The sequence below is a fragment of the Geotrypetes seraphini genome, chromosome 2 (genome assembly GCF_902459505.1).
Source record: "Geotrypetes seraphini chromosome 2, aGeoSer1.1, whole genome shotgun sequence".
Taxonomy (NCBI): domain Eukaryota; kingdom Metazoa; phylum Chordata; class Amphibia; order Gymnophiona; family Dermophiidae; genus Geotrypetes; species Geotrypetes seraphini.
Window position 1 is genome coordinate 469,215,710 of NC_047085.1, and position 23,206 is coordinate 469,238,915.

At 41.1% G+C, this 23,206-nt stretch overlaps 1 protein-coding gene across 5 annotated transcripts in view; it reads right to left on the minus strand.

The window, feature by feature from the left end:
* The window catches only part of DPP6 (dipeptidyl peptidase like 6), a 1,246,761-nt gene that overhangs the window by 160,717 nt on the left and 1,062,838 nt on the right, over positions 1-23,206 (minus strand). For all 5 annotated transcript variants that reach the window (XM_033931638.1, XM_033931637.1, XM_033931641.1 and 2 more), the window contains 3 exons: positions 22,949-23,046; positions 11,842-11,965; positions 3,741-3,779 (listed from right to left, as the gene is read on the minus strand). In XM_033931638.1, the coding sequence (XP_033787529.1) occupies positions 3,741-3,779; positions 11,842-11,965; positions 22,949-23,046 (261 nt within the window). The remainder of the gene's footprint in view (positions 1-3,740; positions 3,780-11,841; positions 11,966-22,948; positions 23,047-23,206) is intronic.

A 23,206-nucleotide genomic window follows, 5' to 3' on the forward strand; every position in this document is an offset into this window, starting at 1 on the left:
AATGAATCCCAAGATTCTTAACGGGTATAATCTCACTTTGCAGGAAAATCTGTCTGTATTCACAAACCTTACCTCAACTGCAGCTGCAGATCTCAGCTTGATCCCAGCAAAGCCTGCTGCCTGCTCTTTATCACAACTCTTAGCTAAACTCCAAGATGAAATTTCACAGGAGTTTGAATTGTGTAATTGTATATAATGGTGGAAAAACAAATGTTGCTCTTCGGTTCCATCCTTGTCATTAGGGTGAAAAGCCGCTTAGTAAAATCTGTTGCTCAACCCCATGATGGAGAAAGAAAACCTTAACTCCAGGGGCTCCTAACCGACTCCTAACTCCCCTCACTTTGGGTTCTGTATCCCCAACATTATATGTCATGTCTGTCTGTCCAAGTTAGAATGTAAGCTCTTCCAAGCAGAGACTCTATAAATGTCAAAATGTACGCCCTTCAACGCTATATAAGTGATAAGTAGTAGTAGTAGCTGGACATGGTATTTTGGGTGGGCCTGAGCCCAAGTTGGATGGGAGCAGAGCGTGCCTGGTCTTCAAAACCCTCTTTATTAACAACTAATAATAAAATCCATTGTTTAGAGTTCTGGGGGTTGCGGGCACACTGAAAGGAGGGTCACTGCACACTGCAGATCTGATGGGGGACAGGGAGATTGCAAAAGCGCTGTTAGGGGTACTTATGTTCAGGCTTAAGGTGCAGTTTCATGCGCCAGATGACTCTGGGATTCTCCCAGCACACTTGCCTGTAGTGGCATTGCAGTGACTCAAGGTCATGGTGCACCCCAAAGCCCCTGCAAGACACAAGTTGTTGGAGAATAGGTTCAGGTGATGGGCCTTCTTGGCTTCACACACATGATTGTTGGAACATGCCATTCAATGCTCTTCACATGGCCTGGAACAGATGGAAATAGGCTGTTTGCAGGGAGGGCTGGAGGGGAATGGCCAACGTGGCCCAGGTGGATTGTGAGCTGGGGTAGGCCTGGGGCACTTGCACTGTTGGTGGTAGGTGGTGATGGCCATAGGGGCAGGCAGGGGTGGTTCACTCTATTTTAGTGAGCTGGCCCCTACATTGCTAGGACTATGTAGGCATGGGTGGGGGACAGGGAAGGAGTCTTACGTCTATGGAGCCCCTCATAATTTAGCTGGGCACAGGTGTTTCAGATGAATGATTGCTAGTGAATTCAGGGCAACATTGTTGTGAAGTGAGCACAATCCCGATTAGTTTATCTGGTTTCTGTTGGTCTGCTGTATGGCCTTTGGGCTGACTTGTAGACTTTAGACTACAAACATTATTGTGATGTGAAGAAGTAATTGAGTCTATAATCACAATTTTAAAAATATATATATTTTTGCACATAATTTTAAAATTTTAAAAGAAGTTGCACACAAGTTGTTAAAATTAAAATTAGATAAGGAAGAAAATAAAATAAACAATAAAGGTTTTTAAGGATCCATGATAGATACCATCATCCAAGTAGTACCAATTGACACTCATTGGGTCATTGGTAAATGGATATCTGAGATCCTTTTTCCCTTTTCAGAAAAGCTCATAGCATGCATTGTTTGTTAAGCGAGGTACTTTTGGTAGTGACCATGTGAGCTCCTCATGCTCTATTCTATGGATTGTACTTTGCACAGTGGTGGTTCTTCCTTGTTAGGACATGAGCAGTTCTATGTATTGGAGCCACACCCTGCTTGTGTCTGGTCTTAATATACAATAAAAGTGATTGTTCCCCTTACTAACCTGACTCCTGAGATAAAAAAAAATCATTTATCCTTTATCTTAAACCAGATTGAACTGTGGATGACTGAATTTAAATTGAAACTTAACTCTGAAAAAACCAAATTCTTTCTGGTGAGCCCTAATGACAAAATTAAAGATACATCAATATTTTTAAATGGTCAGGATTTTCCTATAGACGATTCCATAAAAATTTTGGGAGTGACATTGGACCGGCATCTCACTTTAGAAGAACATATTGTGACCAGCCAGGTATTCTCCCTGCCAAGGTCCCACCCCCAAAAAGGGAGTGGAAAAGTGGGTGCATCTTATGGAGTGAATACACCTCTGCCCACCTCCCCCCCACCCACCAGCGTTCTGCTGCTGCTCGTCGCCCCCCCCTTACCTGCTTGCCGCCGCAGGAAAGGAAGGGCCGGCGACATGCAATGGGGCCCACAAATCTTCCCCCGACATCAATTCTGATGTCGGGGGAAGACGTGTGGGCCCAATTGCACGCCGCTGGCCCTTCCCTTCATAGAGTTGCAGCAGAAGTGTGTGAGCAGCGGACCAGGGAGGAGGAATCGGCGTGGCAGGGAGGAAGGCAGGCTTCGTGAAGTTGTGGCAGCAGTGGGCGAGCAGCGGACCAGGGAGGAGGAATCAACATGGCAGGGAGGAAGGCAGGCTTCAGTGCAGGGAGGGAGGAAAGACAAAGGCTTCAGTGCAGGGAGGCTTCGTGGAGTTGCGGCAGCAGTGGGCGAGTAGCAGACCAGGGAGGCAGACTTCGGTGCAGGAGGGAGGAAGGCAGGCAGGCTTCAGTGTGGGAGGGAGGAAGGACAAAGGCTGGAAGGCAGTGAGGGGGAGGGGGCATGAACTCGGGACATAGGAAGGAAGGAGAGAGGGAGGGAATAGAAGGAGACAATTGTTGGGCCTGAGGAAGGAAGGAAGGAAAGAAAGAACTATCTAGTGCAACCAGACAACAAAGATAGGATTTCAATTTAGTGATCAAAATCTGTCTGCTGCAGTATATTTGTCTATTTTTCTAGGGGGCTGGGTTCAGAGGCACAATTTGGTTTAGAATATTTTTTCTTGGTTTTTCCTCCTCTAAATCTAGGGTGCGTCTTATGGTCAAGTGCGTCTTATGGAGTAAAAAATACGGTAAATAAATAAATAAATATTAAAAATTAAGGCAGAATTGTTGGCTGTTTTACATTTATATATAAATGTTTAGCACATCACAGGAACAACATTTCACTACCACGATATTCCTCACACAAGGTAATACTGCAGACGTCTTTGGTGGTGTATTTTCGACACGTAGTGATGCTTATTGGTGAACAGTGATACCTCCTATAGATGCCAATTTTCTAGACATTCATCTCAGCGATTTTCAAAACATGCCATATATGTTAAGTTGGTGTTTTGGTTTTTTTTGTAATTATTGCTTTTAGATTTTGGACATTTTTCGGGCAATGTCTAACCTTATATATAGATGCTATATCAAAAATGCTCCTCCAAATATAGGTTGTAACCTGTGTTGCCCATTTATTATTAATATGCCCTCATTAATGCAGTAAAGATAAGTATTACATTTATTTGCATGTTATAACTCATTAACACAAATCTGCATTAACATAAACATGTCTGATGTAATGCTAATAGAATATGCTTTAAGGCCTTTTGTTTTTGGAAATGTTATATTCTTATTTGAGATTTAATTGCTTTTGGAAATAGTCTTACTATAGTGCATCACTTAATGTAAGTTTGACTAAATTTCAATTTAAAAAATGTGCATTAAGGCCCTGTAAACTACTTTAGATAACACTGGCTTTAACATTATTAAATGCTCACATTAGCACTAATGCTCTTTTATATTCTAGCAGGTACAAATTCTTCCATTTCTGAGTTAATATTACAATTTATCCAGTAAGAATTATTTCCAATGCACACAGCCCCATAAAAAGGATTTTTCATTCAATACATCCCCTTTAAAAATAGAACTAATGAGGGACTTTTTACCTGTCTGTGCAGCCAGGATTCACTTTCATCTTCATGTTTCTGAAATGAAGCAGTATAATTAGAAGGTCTATATCAGATCATTACTTTCTACTCAGCAGGGCATAATATACTGTGCAACGTGATTCAACACAACTGCAGCACTATTCAAGTGTACTATTGTACTATATTGTCTCTCATTTTGTCTCTAGATCTATCTGGCTCCTGGTAATTCTTTATAACAGACTGTACTGCAGTTATCAATTGATTTTGACAAAATGGGATCAATATAAGATTATTCAGCATCATCTTCAAAAAAATTCTTATTCTGGTCCAATAAAAAAATACTAAGATTGAGAGCCTGCAAAGTTATTGCTTATCCAAAGCCTGTGCAATAGCAGAAACAGACTGCTAGAAGAGCTAGTATGTAAGATTTAGGGCTCCTTTTACGAAGGCGCATTAGGGCCTTGATGCGCGGAATAGCTTGCGTTAAAATGCCCCACGCGCTAGCCGCTACCGCCTCCTCTAGAGCAGGCGGTAGTTTTTCGGCTAGCGCGCACTAATTTGGTGCGTGCGCTAAAAATGCTAGCGCACCTTCGTAAAAGGAGCCCTTGGCACCTAAAGTTAGGCACCTAGATCAGTGCACATAGCCAATCTAGGCGTCTAACTTAATTTTTAAAATTGGTACCATTAATTGAAAGTGTCATTAAAAAAAATGTTAAAACCATTAAAAACATTATTTAGCTGGTAGGCGCCTAACTCAATATGCATCTACTCCGAGGTGCTTACCAGCAGGTAGGCGGGGGTTAGGGGCAGATCTTGGATGGATTTTGGGTGTGGTTTGACTTAGGTGCATTCATTTAGGTCAAGAAAACCCTGGTCTTAAGGATAGTGCACCTACAAGGGTGGCTTAAAAAGTTTGATAAAAAGGGCAAGTTAAACATAGTCTCCATCGAGGGCGATACACTTAGTCCAGTGAGTTTCCAGTTAATTTTTGTAAGCGAGTTTTCCTACAATATGAAAAAACTAGAAACTCACCAGGACTAAGTGCATCGCCCTCAATGGAGACTATGTTTGACTTGCCCTTTTTATCAAACTTTTCAAACCACCGGTGCCTAAGACCACTTAAGCACTGTTAGGTGTGATTCCTTAAACAGATGTGGAACTGGACAAAAGATTTCCATCAGAGCCAGCTGGGTAAAATCAGTGATCTTTTATTTCGGAAAAGCATACAGTGAAAGTAGACCTGACCCAGCGCTGGGTTTCGGCGTAGCAGTCCGCCTGCATCAGGGGTTATTGTGGACTTAACATCACTGACATCATTCCTTGAAAAAAGGTAAAAACATCAATCTTGAATTGCCTTTTCTTCTCACTGACAGCCCTTCGATCCATTATTTATTTATTCATTCAATTTTCTATGCCACTCTCCCAGGAGAGCTCAGAACAGTTTACATGGGTTTATTCAGGTACTCAAGCATTTTTCCTTGTCTGTCCCGGTGGGCTCACAATCTATCTAATGTACCTGGGGCAATGGGAGGGATTAAGTGACTTGCCCAAGGTGCTGAGGCTGTCGCTTTAACCACTGCGCCACTCTAGAAATCAAAATGTAGAAAAAGTATAGGATGATCAAGCCATTGTGACATCACTGATGAGGTTGGCTCTTAGGCACTGGTGGAAGGAGGCATTATGATGTCACGATACCAGCTCTGGTTATCAGAGGCTTAAGCTTGTCACACTATTTTTTATTCAATTTTCTATACCGTTCTCCCAGGAGAGTTCAAAACGGTTTACATTAATTTATTCAGGTACTCAAGCATTTTTTCTCTGCCTGTCCCGGTGGGCTCACAATCTATCTAATATACCTAGAGCAATGGGGGGATTAAGTGACTTGCCCAGGGTCACAAGGAGCAGCTTGGGTTTGAACCCACAACCTCAGGGTGCTGAGACTGTAGCTTTTAACCACTGTGCCACACACTCCCCTTATCCACATGTTTATTCACACCTTCAAAGAAGTCAAGCAAACTGGTGAGGCAAAATCTACCTCGGCTGAATCCATGCTGATTCCGTCTCAATTGACCCCTTTGGACATGCTCCTCCAGACATGTGCCTTAGGGCCATGCTCCACAGCATAGGGTTCTTATGGAGAGGTAATGGCACACTACTAAGGTCACATCCAGTGCTGAAGCTCTGATAATAATTAGCATAGATTTTTCCCTATCCTCCGACTCCTCTTATGGTCCTCTACCTGCCTCCCAAAGCACTGATTTTAAACGTATTTATAAATGACCCAGAAACAGGAATGAGTGAGGTGATCAAATTCGCTAATGACATAAAATTATTCAGTTTTTAAATCACAAGAGGATTGTGAGAAATTGCAAGAGGACTTTATGAGACTAGGCAACCAAAATAACACATGAAATTTAATGTGAGCAAGTGCAAAGTGATGCACCTAGGGAAAAGTAACCAAACTATAGCAAAATGATACAAGGTTCCCCATTAGGAGTCACCACCCAGGAAAAGGATCTAGGTGTCATCACTGATGATATGTTGAAATCCTCTGGTCAGTGTTCATTGGTGGCCAAGAAAGCAAATAGAATGTTCAAAATTATTAGGAAAGGAATGGAGAATAAAACTGAAAATATTATAATACATTTGAATCGTTCCCTGGAATAATTGTACCTTAAATATTTTGTAAAATTCTAGTTATCACATTTCATAAAAGATATAGCAGAAGTAGCAAAGTTTTAGAGAAAGGAAACAAAAAAAGTGAAAAGGTTGGAATGACTCCCTTCTGAGGAAAGGCTAAAAAGGTTAGAGCTCTTCAGCTTGGACAAGAAACAGTTAATGGGGAGGGGGGGTATGATTTAAAGCATGAGTAGAGTGGAACAGGTAGATAGAAATTGCTTGTTTAGTTTTCCAAAATGTAGAGGGCACACAAAGATGTTACTGAGTAGTAAATTTAAAATAAATCAGAGAAAATATTTCTTCACTCAACCTGTAATTAAGCTTTATAATTTATTGCCAGAAACTATGGTAAATGTGGTTAGTGTAGCAGGATTTAAAAAGGTTTGGACAAGTTCCTAAAATAAAAATACATAAAACATTATTAAGGTGGGCTTGCGAAAATCCACCGTTTATTCTTTGGACAAGCAGAACAAATTATGTTTTACTCTTTTGGGATCTTTCTAGGTACTTGTGACTTATACTGGCCACTGTTGCAAACAGGATACTGGGCTGGATTGATCTTTGGTCTGTTTCAGTGATGCTTATGTACTCATGTTGTACATGTGTAACTTATTGCAAGTTACATGTGTATCTCCAGCATTTCTACGTTTCACTCCAGCATTTCTATGTTTCACTTATATATATGTATTTTCACTGTTAACACGCTCATATTTTATAAAGGAAAGTAGGCACCTGAATTTTCCAATGCTGCCAAAACATATGTATTTAGAACTAAGGGAGAAAAACTTCTGAAATCAGAATTGGAGCTAAGGAGCTACTTTGCTGTGTTTTCTGTACAAAATAAGACTGCTGTAAGGAGAAAGTAATTATGCTGCATAAATTAAACCAGAATGATGAGATCTGATATAACTGTAGTCATTAAATATAGCCTGGTTAGCTTTGCAGTTCTCAACCAACACATGTGCTGTTGAAAACATCTATAAATAACATAAAATTGTCCACAGCATGCCACATGCTGTTCCAGTACCTCCATGCCATCCAGCTAATCTCTCTCCCTTCTATCCAGAGGGTGCCTCTTTTCTCCCACCCTCACCTGACCCACTTCAAACACATTCCCTTGAGTTTCTTGTCTTATAAGCTACTACATAGGTGTCGGAATGAGGGGAGCAACAGCTGTCGTGGCATTTCCAAAAATCTCCCCACTCTTACCACAACAGTGGCAAAACAAAGATAAAGCAACCAAGGATGAATGGTGAGGCCCCACAATGCCTTTATTTTGGTTCTACCTCTGCCACCACTGTTGTTTTTCTAGACTAACAGATTCTAGCCTAACAACGGCAGCGGAGGATGGAGTAGACAAGGATGTAGGAGGGGAGAAGAGGCACCTTCTGGATAGAAGGGAGAGAGATAAGCTGGATGGCATGGAGGTAGAGAGAAGAGGGAGTCAGGCACTGGATGGAAGGGAAGAGGAGAGAGAAGGGGTCAGACTCTGGATGGAAGGGGAGAGAGGTAAAAGGGGCAGACGCTGGATGAAAGGGAAGAGAAAGAGAGAGAAGGGGCAGATTCTGGATGGAAGGGGAGAGAAAGAGAGAGAAGGGGCAGATTCTGGATGGAAGGGGAGAGAAAGAGAGAGAAGGGGCAAACATTGGATGGAAGGAGAGAGAGAGAAAGAGAAGGGGTAGACGCTGGATGGAAGGAGAGAGAGAAAGAGAAGAGGCAAGGGAGAGCAAAGGGGCAGACAATGGATGGAAGGAGAGAGAGAGAGGGGGCAGTCGCTGGATGGAAGGAGAGAGAGAAAAAGGGACAGATGCTGAATGGAAGGAGAGAGAAAGCGAAAAGGCAGACGCTGGATGGAAGGAGAGAGAGAAAGAGAAGGGGCAGACGCTGGATTGAAGGGGAGAGAGAGCAGTGGGAAGATGCTGGATGGAATGGGAGAGAGAGAAGGGGGAAGATGCTGGATGGAAGGGGAGAGAAAGAATGGGAAGACACTAGGTGGAAGGGGAGAGAAAGAATGGGAAGACACTAGGTGGAAGGGGAGAGAAAGAATGGGAAGACACTAGGTGGAAGGGGAGAGAGAGAATGGGAAGACGCTTGGTGGAAGGGGAGAGAGGGAGAGAGAGAGAAAAGGAGCAGGATTCTGGATGGAAGGAAGGAGAGAGACAAAGGGCAGATGCTGAATAGGAGAAGAGAGAGAGAAAGGAGCTGGATGGAAGAGAGGAAAGGGAGTAAAGGTGAACACACTGGATGAAAGAGAGAATGTACAGAGTGGTTGGAAGGAGTGGAGAGAGAGAGAGAGAGAGGATGTCATGTGCTAGATAGAAGGGGCAGGAAAAGAAAGAGGGGTCAGAGCTGCTAGTAACACTGCTCCTCATCTCTCAGAGAGCTGCAGGAGAAAAAAAAGAAATAGTGAACAGAGAGAAGGCCCTGACAGCACAGCTGACAGCACAGAACTGTGATGTGAGCACATTGGAGCAGCACCAGAGTCAGGGAATGAGAAAATTAGAAAGAAAATCATCAGACAATAAAGGTAGGATAAATTATTTTATTTTTAGTTTAATTTAAATGTCAGTTTTGAGAATTTATATCTGCTATCTCTATATTGTGTTGTATAGGGGTGCTTTATGTAATTAATCATGTGATTAAAAGTTTTAATTACAATACTAATTGTGCAATTAAAAATTTAAATTGATGTACAACCCTAATTGCAATTGGATTACTGTAGCCCACTTTATATTGGGATTACTCAGAAACAATTGACTGGGTTGCAATTGATTCAAAAAAATATTGCTGCAGGGTTGATAAGATTTGATCATGTTTCTCCAAAGTTGCTATCTTTGCACTGGTTGCCTTTCAGGGACTGAATAATTTTTAAATTTTGTTGTCTAGTCTTTAAGATATTTGAGGGCAACTGCACAAAATCACTAACTCCAGGCAGATGAAGGGTCTTGAGTATCTGCACATGCCCAAAGCCTACCAGTTCTGCCCTCTCTGAAATAGGATGGTAGGGAAGGGAAGATTCTAGAGCTGGGGGTGGAGCATGGTGGAGTTGGGTGCACAGCTTCCCCCCCCCAAAAAAAACCCCCAAAAACAAAACAAAACACAAAGTGGAAAGGGGGAGCTTGTTCTGAAAGGATGGACTCTACCTTAACCGGAATGGAATCAGGCTGCTGGCACTAACATTTAAAAAGGAGATAGAGCAGCTTTTAAACTAGGATGGGGGTGGGGGAGGAAGCCGACAGTCACCCAGGAGCAGATGTTTCAGTGTGGAGCATTCTTGAAGGATACTGTTAAATCACAACATTTAGGGAGTCCCAATAGAGAAGTTTCAAAAATGGTGAATGAAAGTCAAGAATGCTTAAGAGGGAAACAAAGTAAAGATTAGAGAATGACATGGGGGCAAATTTTTTCTTGTCCCCATGGGAACTCATTTTCCCGTCCCATCCCAGCAAGTTCTTTCCCTGTCCCTGCTCCATTCCTGAAAGCTCTGTCCTCATCTGCACAAGGCTCAAACACTTTAAAATCATAAGTGTTTGAGGCTTGTGCGGTTAAGACAGTGCTTACAGGAATGGGGCAGGGACAGCGACAAAAACCGCGGGGACGGGACGGGGAAATTGTGTTCCTGCGGGGACGGGGAAAAATTTGTCCCCGTATCATTCTCTAGTAAAGATGTCAAGTTATCCTTATCATCTTCTCAGCATAAGAGCATAAGAATGATCCATCAAGCCCAGTAGCCCATTCTCAAGATGGCCGATTCAGGTGACTAGTACCTGGCCAAAACCCAAGGAGTAGCAATATTAAAAACACAATTTGAAGTGTCTGCATATAAATGCTAGAAGCCTAAAAAATAAAATAGGAGAGTTAGAGTACATAGCACTGAATGATGAGATAGATATAATAGACATCTCGGAGACCTGGTGTTTCAATTACTACAACAATAGCATACTCTATAAGAACAGGCCCAAGAACCAAACCTTGAAGCACCCCACTGGTAACATCCCGTTCCTCAGAGCAATCTCTAGTGACCACTACCCTCTGAACCTTTCATTCAACCATTTCCTGATCCAGTCTATCACTTTGGAACCCTGTCAAAGGCTTTGCTAAAATCTAAATACGCCACATCTAGAACACTCATAAGAACATAAGAACATAAGAAGTTGCCTCCACTGGGTCAGACCGAGGTCCATCTCGCCCAGCGGTCCGCTCCCGCGGCGGCCCATCAGGTCTGCGACCTGTGAAGTGGTTTCTGACCACTTTTATAACCTACCTCAAGTTCTATCTGTACCCCTCTATCCCTTTATCCTCCAGGAACCTATCCAAACCCTTCTTGAACCCCTGTGCAGAGTTCTGGCCTATCACTTCCTCCGGAAGCGCGTTCCATGTGTCCACCACCCTCTACTCCCTCTATCCAATTTTCTGGTTATCCAGTCAAAGAAATTGATCAGATTTGTCTAACAAAATCTGCAAAATCTGCCTCTAGTGAATCCATGTTGCCTTAGGTCCTGTAATCCACTGGATTCCAGAAACATCACTATCCTCTGTTTTAAAAGAGATTCCATTAATTTATTTACTACAGAAGTCATATTTACCAACCTGTAGTTCCCTACTTTTGTGGAAAGGGACCATATCCTGCGGTACCACTCCCAACTCTAGAGAAGCATTAAAAAGGTCAGCCAGCGGAGCCGACAGAATTTCCCTAAGTTCCTTCAGTACCCTTGGATGTACACCATCTGGTCCCACTGCTTTGTCCACCTTCACTTGATCAGTGGTGGCTTCTCGTACGTTCTGCTGATATCATCAGCCAAAGGAATTGAGAGAAATGAGGCAAGTATAGGCTTGTTTGGCTGTTTGTTAAAAGCTTTCAGCATGATTGGTTGAGTAACTTCTGATTTCTTTTTTCTTCACTCCCCCCACAGCGCCTGTGCTGTATGTGGCCCCATAGAATGCAGTGGTGCCCGAAAAACAAATGGACAAAAATGAATTTGTAACTCATTCCAGTTCTGCAGCCATTTTGTTTAAGGTACACACACTGAATGTGCTGTCATTTGTTGCGTTTTAGCATTCGTTTAACAACAATTCCCCTGATGATAATTCACGCTACGCTGGAGCGGAGACAGGTGGGAGACTTGGATCATGGGCCGGGTTGTGGATTCCGTCAGACCTGGGAGTGCTTCTGACAGGACCTCACACCATATGCTCTTGAATCAATACTTTTACTTTTTACTCTTAGTTTTACTGTGGCATTGGACTCTTGGGGTGGGGAGGGGTGGGAAGGGAGGGAGGGGGAGTACTTGCAATGTTATTTCCTGACGATGCTATTTGTATTTGTTTGTTATTTGTTGAAATAATAAAAATCATTTGAACATAACAACAATTCCCCATCCCACATCACAAAGTAAAAGAAAATAATCTAGGGAAAAGCTATTTGGATGAAATAACATACCTTTATACAGACCCCTGTGGTGGCATCACAGAGGGTTAGGATTGAAATGTTTTGTGCCCTGTTTAACCAGTTCACTGCCACTTTGGTACTAGTTGCCCATTTTACCATTGTCACATAGTACTCCCTAAAAAAAAAGACAAGAGAAACACACTTTAACATTATTGAACAGTCTTTTAGTATTATCAGTACAAAACATTGTACATTCTTCTAGTTTGACAATGGAAATCATAAGCAGAGTCTTTATTGACTAAGGAAGTAGAAGTTGCTTGATGATATTTTATCATTTGATGCTTTTAAAAATATATTTTATGGATTTATTTTTTTTTATTAGCATGTTATAAATTCCATATTGGAAAAAATAAATTTTCAAACTAACACTGATTGACAAACATATAAACAACACAATATATATATACAATAAAAGAAAAACAATTAGTAATAAACATAGACAGCAGAACATAAAGGCACAATTCCTGCTAGATATCACAGGTTATATACTTCCAAGAAATATATTGAGAAATGTCTTCCAAAGTGAAAGGAACAGTGAAAGATTAGAGAAACTGGGCCTCTTCTCCCTCGAACAGAGGAGATTGAGAGGGGACATGATCAAAACATTCAAGGTACTGAAGGGAACAGACTTAGTAGATAAAAGGACAGGTTGTTCACCCTCTCCAAGGTAGGGAGAATAAGAAGGCACTCTCTAAAATTGAAAGGGGATAGATTCCGTACGAACATAAGGAAGTTCTTCTTCACCCAGAGAGTGGGGGAAAACTGGAATGCTCTTTTGGAATCTTTCATAGGGGAAAACACCCTCCAGGGATTCAAGACGAAGTTAAGACAAGTTCCTGCTGAACCAGAACGTACGCAGGTAGGGCTAGTCTCAGTTAGGGCGCTGGTCTTTGACTTGGGGGCCGCCGCGTGAGCGGACCGCTGGGCACGATGGACCACTGGTCTGACCCAGCAGCGGCAATTCTTATGTTCTTATGTTAACATACTGTAGATCTATACCCGTCTTCTTCATACCATCTATCCATTTTTTCATAGGTAACACCTTCCAAAACTTGCTTCTTCAATCATTTCTTTCATGGGCGAGGTTCTGCTTCTTCCTTTTTTTTTTCTTTTTTTTTATAGTATGGGAAAATGTGCTTTAATTAAATATACATCAGATCAGTAATGCTGGCGAAATGGAGGGAGTTTATGGTGATAACAGGCATGTACATTTAACATTAAAAAAGAAAAGCAATCCCTTTATGTTTTTAAAGCAAAATTAAAATTGCTCACAGTGGTTTGTAAAACAGAATGCAAAATCATAGCAGTGAAATTTTACTCTTTCACCAGCACTCCGGTACCCTTTTTAGGTCTTAAAAGAAAAATAAAACAATATACCACAGCTCAGAAGAATGGAAGATAAGCTGTTTTGGAGTGTAGAATTGTAACACTGATATCAGGTAAACTGATGTTAAAAATAAAAAAAAAATAAACTACTGAAAAAATAAAAGTACCTCTTCTAAGGAGAAAGGCAAAATGGGCAGGAGAGAAACCATCTCAATTTGCTGTTACAAACCGCAAATGCCATTTATTGCATCAAAACTATAAAACCACAAACACAATCTATTTTGGGCAAGCTGACCAATACACATTACACAAAGGCAGGTTTAAAAAAAATTAAGATAATATACTATATTACAAGTCTTCCAATACACAGCTAGAGTGAATTGAGCCGCAACCAGTAGCTCGGTAACATTCTTGTGCTTCCCACAAACCATTTCCACTGATAAACATAATAAATGCTTTGTGGTTCTGTAGGAAGTAAACTTTTAGATTTTCCGAGTCATTTGTTACTGAACTCTAATGAAGAAGAATTATTATTATTAATCATAATAATAATAATTTTATTTTTATATACCGCCTAACCAAAAAGTGGTTCTAGGTAGTTTACAACAAATAAGCACAAGTCATACAGTGGAGAGTAATTTTAAAAGGAAAAAACAATTCAAAACAAAACACAATAAATTAGAATTGGTCCTACAGTGGAAAATACAATTTAAAAGAAGATACATTGCAAGACGGAAGCATAGAATTATTAAATGAAACAACCAGTTAGGATACAAATTTTTCAAACAGTTGGGTCTTCAATAGTTTTCTAAAATCAAGATAAGAAGAGGATCCTAGCATAATTTTACCAAACCAATCATTCAGTTTGGCAGCTTGAAAAGAGAGCGTTCTCTCCAGAAATCTTTTGTAACAACATAATTTAGCGGAAGGAAATGTAAACAGACAAACTCCACGTGTGACCTTATTTGGGTGGTTCAAAGAAAAATGGGAAACAAGGTATCCAGGTGACAAACCAAAAATTGATTTGTAACAAATGCAGGCAGACTTAAACAAAACTCTGGCCTCAATCGGCAGCCAGTGGAGTTTCAATCGAACTGCGGTGTTTTGAACCACTCTCAATTTTCTTAAAAATTTTCTTAAAATCCCCCAAATAAACATTATAATAATCAAGAATACTTAAAATGGATGACTGCACTAACAGACGGAATGAAGCTTCATCAAAGTATTTCTTAACAGTGCGAAGTTTCCAGAGCACAGCAAAGCATTTCTTCAATAATAGATCAGTATGACGTTCTAAAGTGAGATGTTTATCTATAGTCACTCCCAATATTATTGGGCATTCTGAGGCTCGTGGCTGGCATGAAACTTTGGCAGTATAGTCTGGCAATTCCTGAGTCAACGTGTTTCAAAAATGATTGAGCAGGCTTTGGCTCTTCTTCCTTGGATTACTGTAATCCCCATTCTCTAGGATTACTTGAAAATAATAATAATAATAACAGCTTATATACCGCAATACCGTGAAGTTCTATGCGGTTTACAGAAGATTAAGCAAAGGTAACAAATTGAATTGACTTTAAGAGGGGAGGAAGAAAGAGGGTTAATAGGACAGGAAATCCATTTTTGAGGAGAGAGTGATCAATAGAACAAGTTAATCGCTATAGAGGGGAGAGAGAAGAGAGGATCAGTTGTCTAGATACTTTAGGAACAGGTGTGCTTTTTGCAAAAACTGCAATTGGTGAAAAATGAAGTGGCATGGGAAATTTCTCCTCCCCCCCCAATATAAAAAAAAAAGATCTGCATTGGCTGTAAAGAGCCCATTGACAATAAGATAAGGACCACCACCAGAAGGGGCACATATATTCTTTGTAAGTTTTCTATAATAAAACACAGAAACAGTTTTCATTCTGCTGAACAGCTACTTTTACATCCTGTTCTGAAGCTAGCTACTTGTGCCATGGTCATTCCTCCTCATGTCCTGAAACCCCCACAGCCCGTGTTTCTAGTTGAGCGATCCTGCTTCTCCTGTAGACAAGAAACATTTGCTAAGAAAGACCTTAGACAATAAAGCACAGTATTATATGCCATAGTTATGGACAACCTCCCCCCCCCCCCCTTTTCCTTATGCTTGCTACCTTTTCTGTTGCTTTTATGTATCCTGTTACCAAATTTGGATTTTCCTACGGTCATATGCTGAAAAAACTGACCCTTGTATAATGCTATAAAAATGGATGAAAAACTCATAATAAAGGGACAATTTCTTTGGGACAAACCTGAGCCTGTGCATCCTTTCTTCCTAAAGAGACTGTCCCCAGATGCATCTGACTTACAAACGACAGAGCGTGTGAGGCAGTATTGGGACCAGAACCGTTTCACCACCCACATCTTAACTTTTGCAGTTAAATTGCAGTACATGCAAAAAGGTACCACTGAAAAAACACTTACTCTGTATTGTAACACCTTTACAGAAGCTCATGTAATACGTTCTGAATTGACTCCCCCCAACTTTCAATAAACAAACTATTTAGTAAAAATGGGATCCTGTATTTATCTATTTTATTTTTTTGTAAACTACTTCTTTTAAAATGGCTTTGTATAAGAAACATCAATTGGGCTGGTCGTTGGGCTTTTCTGTGATACAGTTTTACCAAATATACAATCTGTTCCAGCATTCAGCCCCAGGGTAATTATGTTCTTTTGTCTACTGGTCTTTCTCACCCCTATTTATCTGCCTATATTTGCCTGTTCTCTCAACGAGGTTTGTTCACTCCATCACAACCCTAAATACTTTTTGGAGGAAAGGCGGGAGAGGGGAGATATGATAGAAACATTAAAATACCTATGTGGAGTAAATGCGCATGAATCGAGTTTCTTTCATTTGAAAGAAAGTTCTGGAATGAGAGGGCATAGGAAGAAGTTACGAGGTGATAGGCTCTGGAGTAATCTAAGGAAATACTTTTTTACAGAAAGGTTGGTAGATGTGTGGAACAGTCTCCTGGAAGAAGTGGTGAAGACAGAGACTGTGTCTGAATTCAAGGAGGCGTGGGATAGGCACGCGGGATCGCTCAAGAGATAATGGTTACTGTGGATGGGCAGACTGGATGGGCCATTTGGCTTTTATCTGCCATCATGTTTCTAAATAAATATCTAAAGTGTTTTCTAAATACAGTACTATCTTTCTACAAATAATAAAAGCATACACACATTTCCCTTTTCTCAAAAAGATAAATGGATACTAAAGTGGAGGAAAAACAGCGCTGTGATATACTGCTGAAAAATGCCAGCAAAGAGGTTTCTAATTAAAATACAATGGCTTTTCATGGAACACTGTCCATAAAAAATGTAATAGTTCATTGGTTTTCCATAAAAAATGTATAAAGTACTGTCATCTTCATTGAAAATTATGTGCTGCTTTGGTTGCCATTCTGCTAAGGCAGTTTCACTTCATAACAGCAAAACAATATTGCCTGGGAGAAAAGAAGTTTATTTGAGTTAAATTGTCAGTAAGAAGCTTGGCATAAAATGGCAAGAACATTTAACAATATGTACATAAGTCAGAAATGTGTTTGAAATACAGTATATTCTCACAAATTCGGTTTACAATTTAAAAGTAAATATGCAACTTTTGAGTAACTGCTGTAATTCAGACTTTTATAACACATTCAGTTATTCTTTAGAAATACTTTTTCTCTCTATACCCGAGTATTTATCCGGCCTCCAATCCAAACAATGGCCAATCCAGGTTATAAAAAAAGGCTGGTAAATGCATAGAACAGTCTCCTAGAAGAGGTGGTGGAGACAGAGACTGTGTCTGAATTCAAAAGGGCCTGGGATAGGCACGTGGGATCTCTCGGAGAGAGAAAGAGATAATGGTTACTGCGGATGGGCAGCTCTATGACCTCACAATGCAGGTGCAAAGAGCCTTAGCCTATAGGAAGAGGAGATGTAAATGTTAAGAGCCTTAGCCAATAGGGAGAGGAGGAGATAGTGGATGCTGCAGATGGGTAGACTGGGTGGGCCATTTGGCCTTTATTTGCCATCATGTTTCTACGGGCTCCTTTTACAAAGGCGCGCTAGCGGTTTCAGCGTGCGCTTAGCGCGTGCTAAAATGCCACATGCGCCAGCTGCTACCGCCTCCTTTTAAGCAGGCGGTAATGCTAATCTTGTGCGTGTGCTAAAAACGCTAGCGCACCTTAGTAAAAGAAGCCCTATGTGTCTATGTGTTATAAGTACCTGGAAAACCCCCAAATAGTAGCCCATTTCATGTTATCAATCCCAGGGCACACAGGAGCTTCCCCCATGTCTGTCTCAACAGCAGGTTATGGATTTTTCCTGCAGGAACTTGTCCAAATCTTTGTTTAAATTCAGAGATGCTAACTGTGTAACCACATCCCGTGGCAACGAGTTACAGAGCTTAACTATTCGTTGAATGAAAAAAAAATTCTTCCTATTCATTTTAAAAGCACTACCATGTAACTTCACTGCTTTGGCCCCTAGTCTTCGTACTTTTTGAAAAAGTACAAAATTTGTCGTTTAACTGTTTATTCAATTTTTAGAAAAAAAAAACCCCAACAACTAACATAAAGGGCTGTTTTTACTAAGCTACGTTAGGGCTTTAAGGCACGGAATAGTGCGCGCTACATTGCCGCGCGCGCTAGACCTTAACGCCAGCATTGAGCTGGCGTTAGTTCTAGCCGCGTAGCGCACGGTCATTTCCTGCGTGCACTAAAAACGCTAGTGCACCTTAGTAAAAGGAGCACAAAGTGCAGACAAAATACATATTTTGTCTAGACTTTGGGCTCCTTTTACTAAGGTCACTTAAGCACTTTTATACTATGTAAGTACAAACAAAGCATGAAGAAAGAAATCCCTACCTCCCTTTAACTGGAAGTGTATAAGAAATGAAGTGTGCTAAGAATTAATAAACATCATACCTTCAAATTTAAAAATGTTTTACAAAAGCATCTAATGGACCCCAAATTTCCTTGAATTTTCAGATTTCACCCTTTTGTTCTGCCAATATTTTCTCAAATTTATAGTACATAAATAGGGTTTCCCACCAGAATGGTACATTTAATCTATCCCATTGCTTCCAATTCCTTATTATCATTTGCAACGCGACTCCAGTCATAATCAGGAGTTTATCCATTTGTTTTTTAAGGGGACTTGAAGTTCCAAACAATATTATTCCGTAAGACAATGGTATGGGAACTTCAAGAATAAGAATTATCTTGCTCCAAATAGACTTCCAAAAATCTAAAATTAAAGGGCATTGGAATATAAGATGATCTAATGTTCCCACCTCCAAAGGACCGTGCCAACATTTATTGGATCTCGATTTATCTAATTTATGTAATTTCACTGGAGTCCAAAAGACTCTATACATTAAGAAATATAAGGTTTGCTTCATAGAAGTCGAAGCAGTGCAATTTACTCTGCTTTTCCAAAGATGAGGCCATTGTGCTGCAGAGATACTGGGATGTATCTCTAGGCCCCAAATCTCTCGTAATCCTGTTTTAGGTTTTTTGGGTGAGTAATCATGTATTAACTTATACCATGTGGGAAAAGTACAAAACTGATTCACTTTTACCTGTTCTATATCTCTCAGGATTTTGTATGTCTCTATTATATCCCCCCTCAGCCGTCTCTTTCCCAAGCTAAAGAGACCTAACCTCTTTTGCCTTTCCTCTTGTGAGAGGATTTCTATCCCCTTTATCATTTTGGTCACTCTTCTTTAAACCCTTCCTAATTCTGATATATTCTGTTTTGAGATACAGTGACCAGAATCGCATGCACTACTCAAGGTACGGTCACATCATGGAGGAGCATAAAGGCATTATAATATTCTTCATCTTATTTTCCATCCCTTTTGCTTTTTTTGGCTGCCGCCACGCACTGGGCAAAACATTTCAGAGCATTGTCTATGACGACACCTAGATCTTTTTCTTGGGTGCTGGTTCCTATGGTAATTATGATTGGGATTATTCTTCCTAATGTGTATCACATTGCAATAGTTCACATTACCTCCTCCCCCCCCCCTTTTATAAAGATGTGGTAGTGGCTGCCACAAGGCAAAAGCTCCAATGCCCATTAAGTCCCTATGGGTTATTATGCAATCACCGCAGCAGTAGTTACTACTGCAGCTTTGTAAGAAAAGCCCTAAATTTCATCTGCCATTTGGATAGCCAGTCTTTCAATATCCTAAGGACTTTCTGTAATTTTTCACAGTCCATGTGTGTTTTAACAATTTTGAATAGTTTCGAGTCATCTGCAAATTTAATCATAACATTGTACTTATAAACCGCGTAACCATCAGTTTAATGCGGTTAACAAAAGATTAATAATAAAAATAGCATAAGAAATAGATATGATTATTTGGCCAGATACTTTGAAAAAAAGGTAAGTTTTCAATTGAGTTCTAAAATGTTTGGAAGAGCAAGTGCTATGCAGGGAAGGCAAGGGGCGAGATCATGGCATAGGGGACGGGAAGAGCGCAGGGGAGGGGGGCGCCACTCACTCCACGAATCCTCGACACACCACCCTTAATCCCCAACACCCTACCCCAAACTCCAGACACCCCCGACAACCCCAACAGGAAGGATGCCCACTAGGAAGATCTGCTGGCTGACTTTTTCAATGCTTCTCTAGAGTTGGGAGAGGCACTGCGGGACTGGAGAAGGGTGGATGTGGTCCCTCTCCTCAAAAGTAGAAGGAAGGAAGAGGTAGGGAACTACAGGCCAGTCTCTGACTTCTGTAGCAAGTAAATTAATGGAAACGCTTTTAAACAGAAAATAGTGAAGATTTTGGAATCCAATGTATTACAGAACCCAAGGTTAACATGGATTCACTAGAGGCAGGTCATGTCAGACAAAACTGATCAATTTCTTTGACTGGGTGACCAGAGAATTGTATAGAGGGAGAGCGCTAGATGTGATGCATTTAGATTTTAGCAAAGCATTTGACAGTGTTCTACATAGATGTCTCATAAATAAACGGAATGCCTTCATTATGGACCCCAAAGTGACAAACTGAACTGTGTCGATGTGGCGTCAGTCTTACCTTAAATTTGCATAACAGTCTGATTTGGCTGTTCAGGTATTTGTTAAACACCAGACAATACAAAGTGACACATTTATTATAATCCTATTGACTCCTGATGCAGGCAATGTTTTCTCAAAACCTGGCCATATCGAAGCGTTGGTCAACCAACTGAGAATTAAAGACGACTTGGTTTTTATATTGAATCATCTGTCTTTATTGTTAGTTCATGCCTTGTTCACTTTAAAACAGTTCATCTTAGGAGGGTCTTGAATAAACTTGACAGGCTGAAGTTAGGGCTCAAAGTAGTGAAACTGGATTAGAAACTGTTGTTTGGGCAGACGCCAGAGGGTGATGGTTAATGGAATTCACTCAGAGGAAGAAAAGATGAGTAATGGAGTGCCTCAAGGATTAGTACCGGGGCCTATTCTATTCAATATGTTTGTGAACGGCATTGCCGAAGGGTTAGAAGGTATGGTTTGCCTTTTTGTGGATGATACCAAGATTTGTAACAGAGTAGACACCCTGGAGGGAGTGGAAAATATGAAAAAGGATCTGTAAAAGTAACTAAAATTCAATGTAAAGAAGTGCAGAGTGATGCATTTGGGGAGTAGAAATCTGAGGGAGCTGCGTGTGCTGGAAGGAGAGAGGTTGTTATGCATAAATGGAGAGAGGAACCTTGGGGTGATAGTGTCTGAGGAGGCAATGAAACAGTGTAATAAGGCAGTGACTGTAGCCAGAAGGATGTTAGGCTGTATAGAAAGAGGAGTAACCAGTAGAAGAAGGGAGGTGTTGATGCCGCTGTACAGGTCGTTGGTGAGGCCACACTTGGAGTACTGTGTTGAAGGATATAAGAAGACCTGAAGAGGTCCAGAAGAAGGTCATGAAAATGGTAGAAGGTTTATGCCAAAATACGTATGAGAAGAGACCAAAATATGTAAGCAAAATATTTACAGGTTCAGCATTCACTACTTCGGTTATTTGCACTGAAGTGCTGTAGGGCATACTCCTCTCTCTCTCTCTCACCCACGCCTCTCCCGAAACTGGGGCTCATGCAACGCTACTAGAAGCTGGGTGGTAATGATGGTGGTACTCTAAGTGTGCAATGATCCTCTGCGCATATGCACCTGTTCTAGGCTGCCTTCCAGTGAAGGCGGGCTATACCATAGGTACTGCTTCCGGTTCTATAGCTACCATCAACGCTCAGGCTCCTAGTGGATAGCCTTGAGGAAGCATTTTGTTGGAAGGAATTTTGAGAGAGGCGCAACTGAGTTTGACCCTTGATGAGAGGGCAGAAAGAGCTCTAAAGTTATTCGTGATGGAGCTGCGCCCTTAACCTCCACGAATATAGAGGGATGTGTGTACTCTGGGGGAGAGGAGGGTCAAGAGGGATGTGATGCAGACATTTAAATACTTGAAAGGCATTAATAGAGAACCAAATCTTTTTCTAGAGAAGGGAAAATGGTAAAACCTGAAGGCATGAATTGATGTTGCAGCGTGGTAGAGTAATGTTAGGAAATTCTTTTTCATAGAGAATGTGGTTGATGGCTGAAATGCCCTCTCAAGGGAGTCGGTGGAGAGTAAAATGGTGACAGAATTCAAAAAAGCATGGGATAAATACAGAGGATCTCTAGAAAATGAATGGTATAAACTGAACAACTAAGGCTGGTACTGGACAAACTTGCACGGTCTATATCTCTTTATATGGCAATTCGGTGTCAGATGGACTAGGAAGGAAATCAACAGGAACGCCAGTAACTTGGAACATGTAGGGCATTGCTGGGCAGACTTTATGGTACGTATCACACAAACAACAAGATGGTTGGATAGGCTGGTGTGAACTTCGACGGCAACTCCAGTCGTTGGAACCTAAGGTCAGTCGCTGGTGGAATTTACGGTCTTTGGCCCAGAACTATCAAAGAAAAGAGACCATTTAATTTAATCATGCATTTATAATGCATGTTACTAATAGGCAGACTCGATGGACCGTTTAGGTCTTTATCTGCTGTCGTTTACCTTGCTTGTTTACTTGGGGTTTTATCCTTCTCCTTTACATCATCAATCAGATAGTAGGCAGGTACATATGGGCAAACTGTGTGGACCAAAATTCTCTGTTTCTACCATATTTTATGTTGCTATTTTTTATTCTTATGGAATTAAGCTTAGAACCATGTCCTCATACTTATCTCAAGTAATGCAATGTGGAATGAATGTCTACATATAAATTAAATAATGAAACTTACCAATGTAATTGATATATAGCGTTCCCCCGGTCATTCGCGGTCGGCGGTTCACAGTCCTGGTCATTCGTGGTATTTCCAACCGCCAACCAGGAGAGGACAGCTAGAGAGGCAGAAGAGAGCAGTCAGAGTGCCAGCGAGTGAAGGAAATCACTCGCTGTATGCTTTGACACGCAGCTCCTGATTGGTGAGGCCCGACTTTAGTGCAGGAAGAGGCGGTCGGAGCATACAGCGAGTGATTTCCTTCACTCGCCGGCGCTCCAGCTGCTCTCTCCTGCATCTCCCGCTGCCCTCTCCAGTCTTCCCCACGAAAAACCGTATTCGTGGTTTTTCAAGATTCGTGGGGGGTTCCTGGAATGGAACCCCCGCGAAAATCGGGGGGGGGGGGGAGGAGTACTGTATTTGTCTTAAATGTAAAAGGAAGCAAAATTACCACATAAGAGCTAAATATGTGTGTTCATGAATAATCTATATGCACATACACTAAGCAAACATACCTCATCCTTGGATCGTCAGGAGGGATCATCTCCACGACATGGAGGGGGCCATTTAAATTAACAATGTGTAAGGAAATCACAGGGTTTTCACATCCAGCCTAACAAATAAAAAAAGCAGGAAAGAATGTACCAAGTAGATATGCAATTGGTTTACCAATCCCATAGAAAACAATGCCCCAGCTTCAAAATCTCAATTTTACACATACACAAGCACACTCACCTCTGCCCAGTTAAATCCTGCTACGCAGGTTTGTGCTG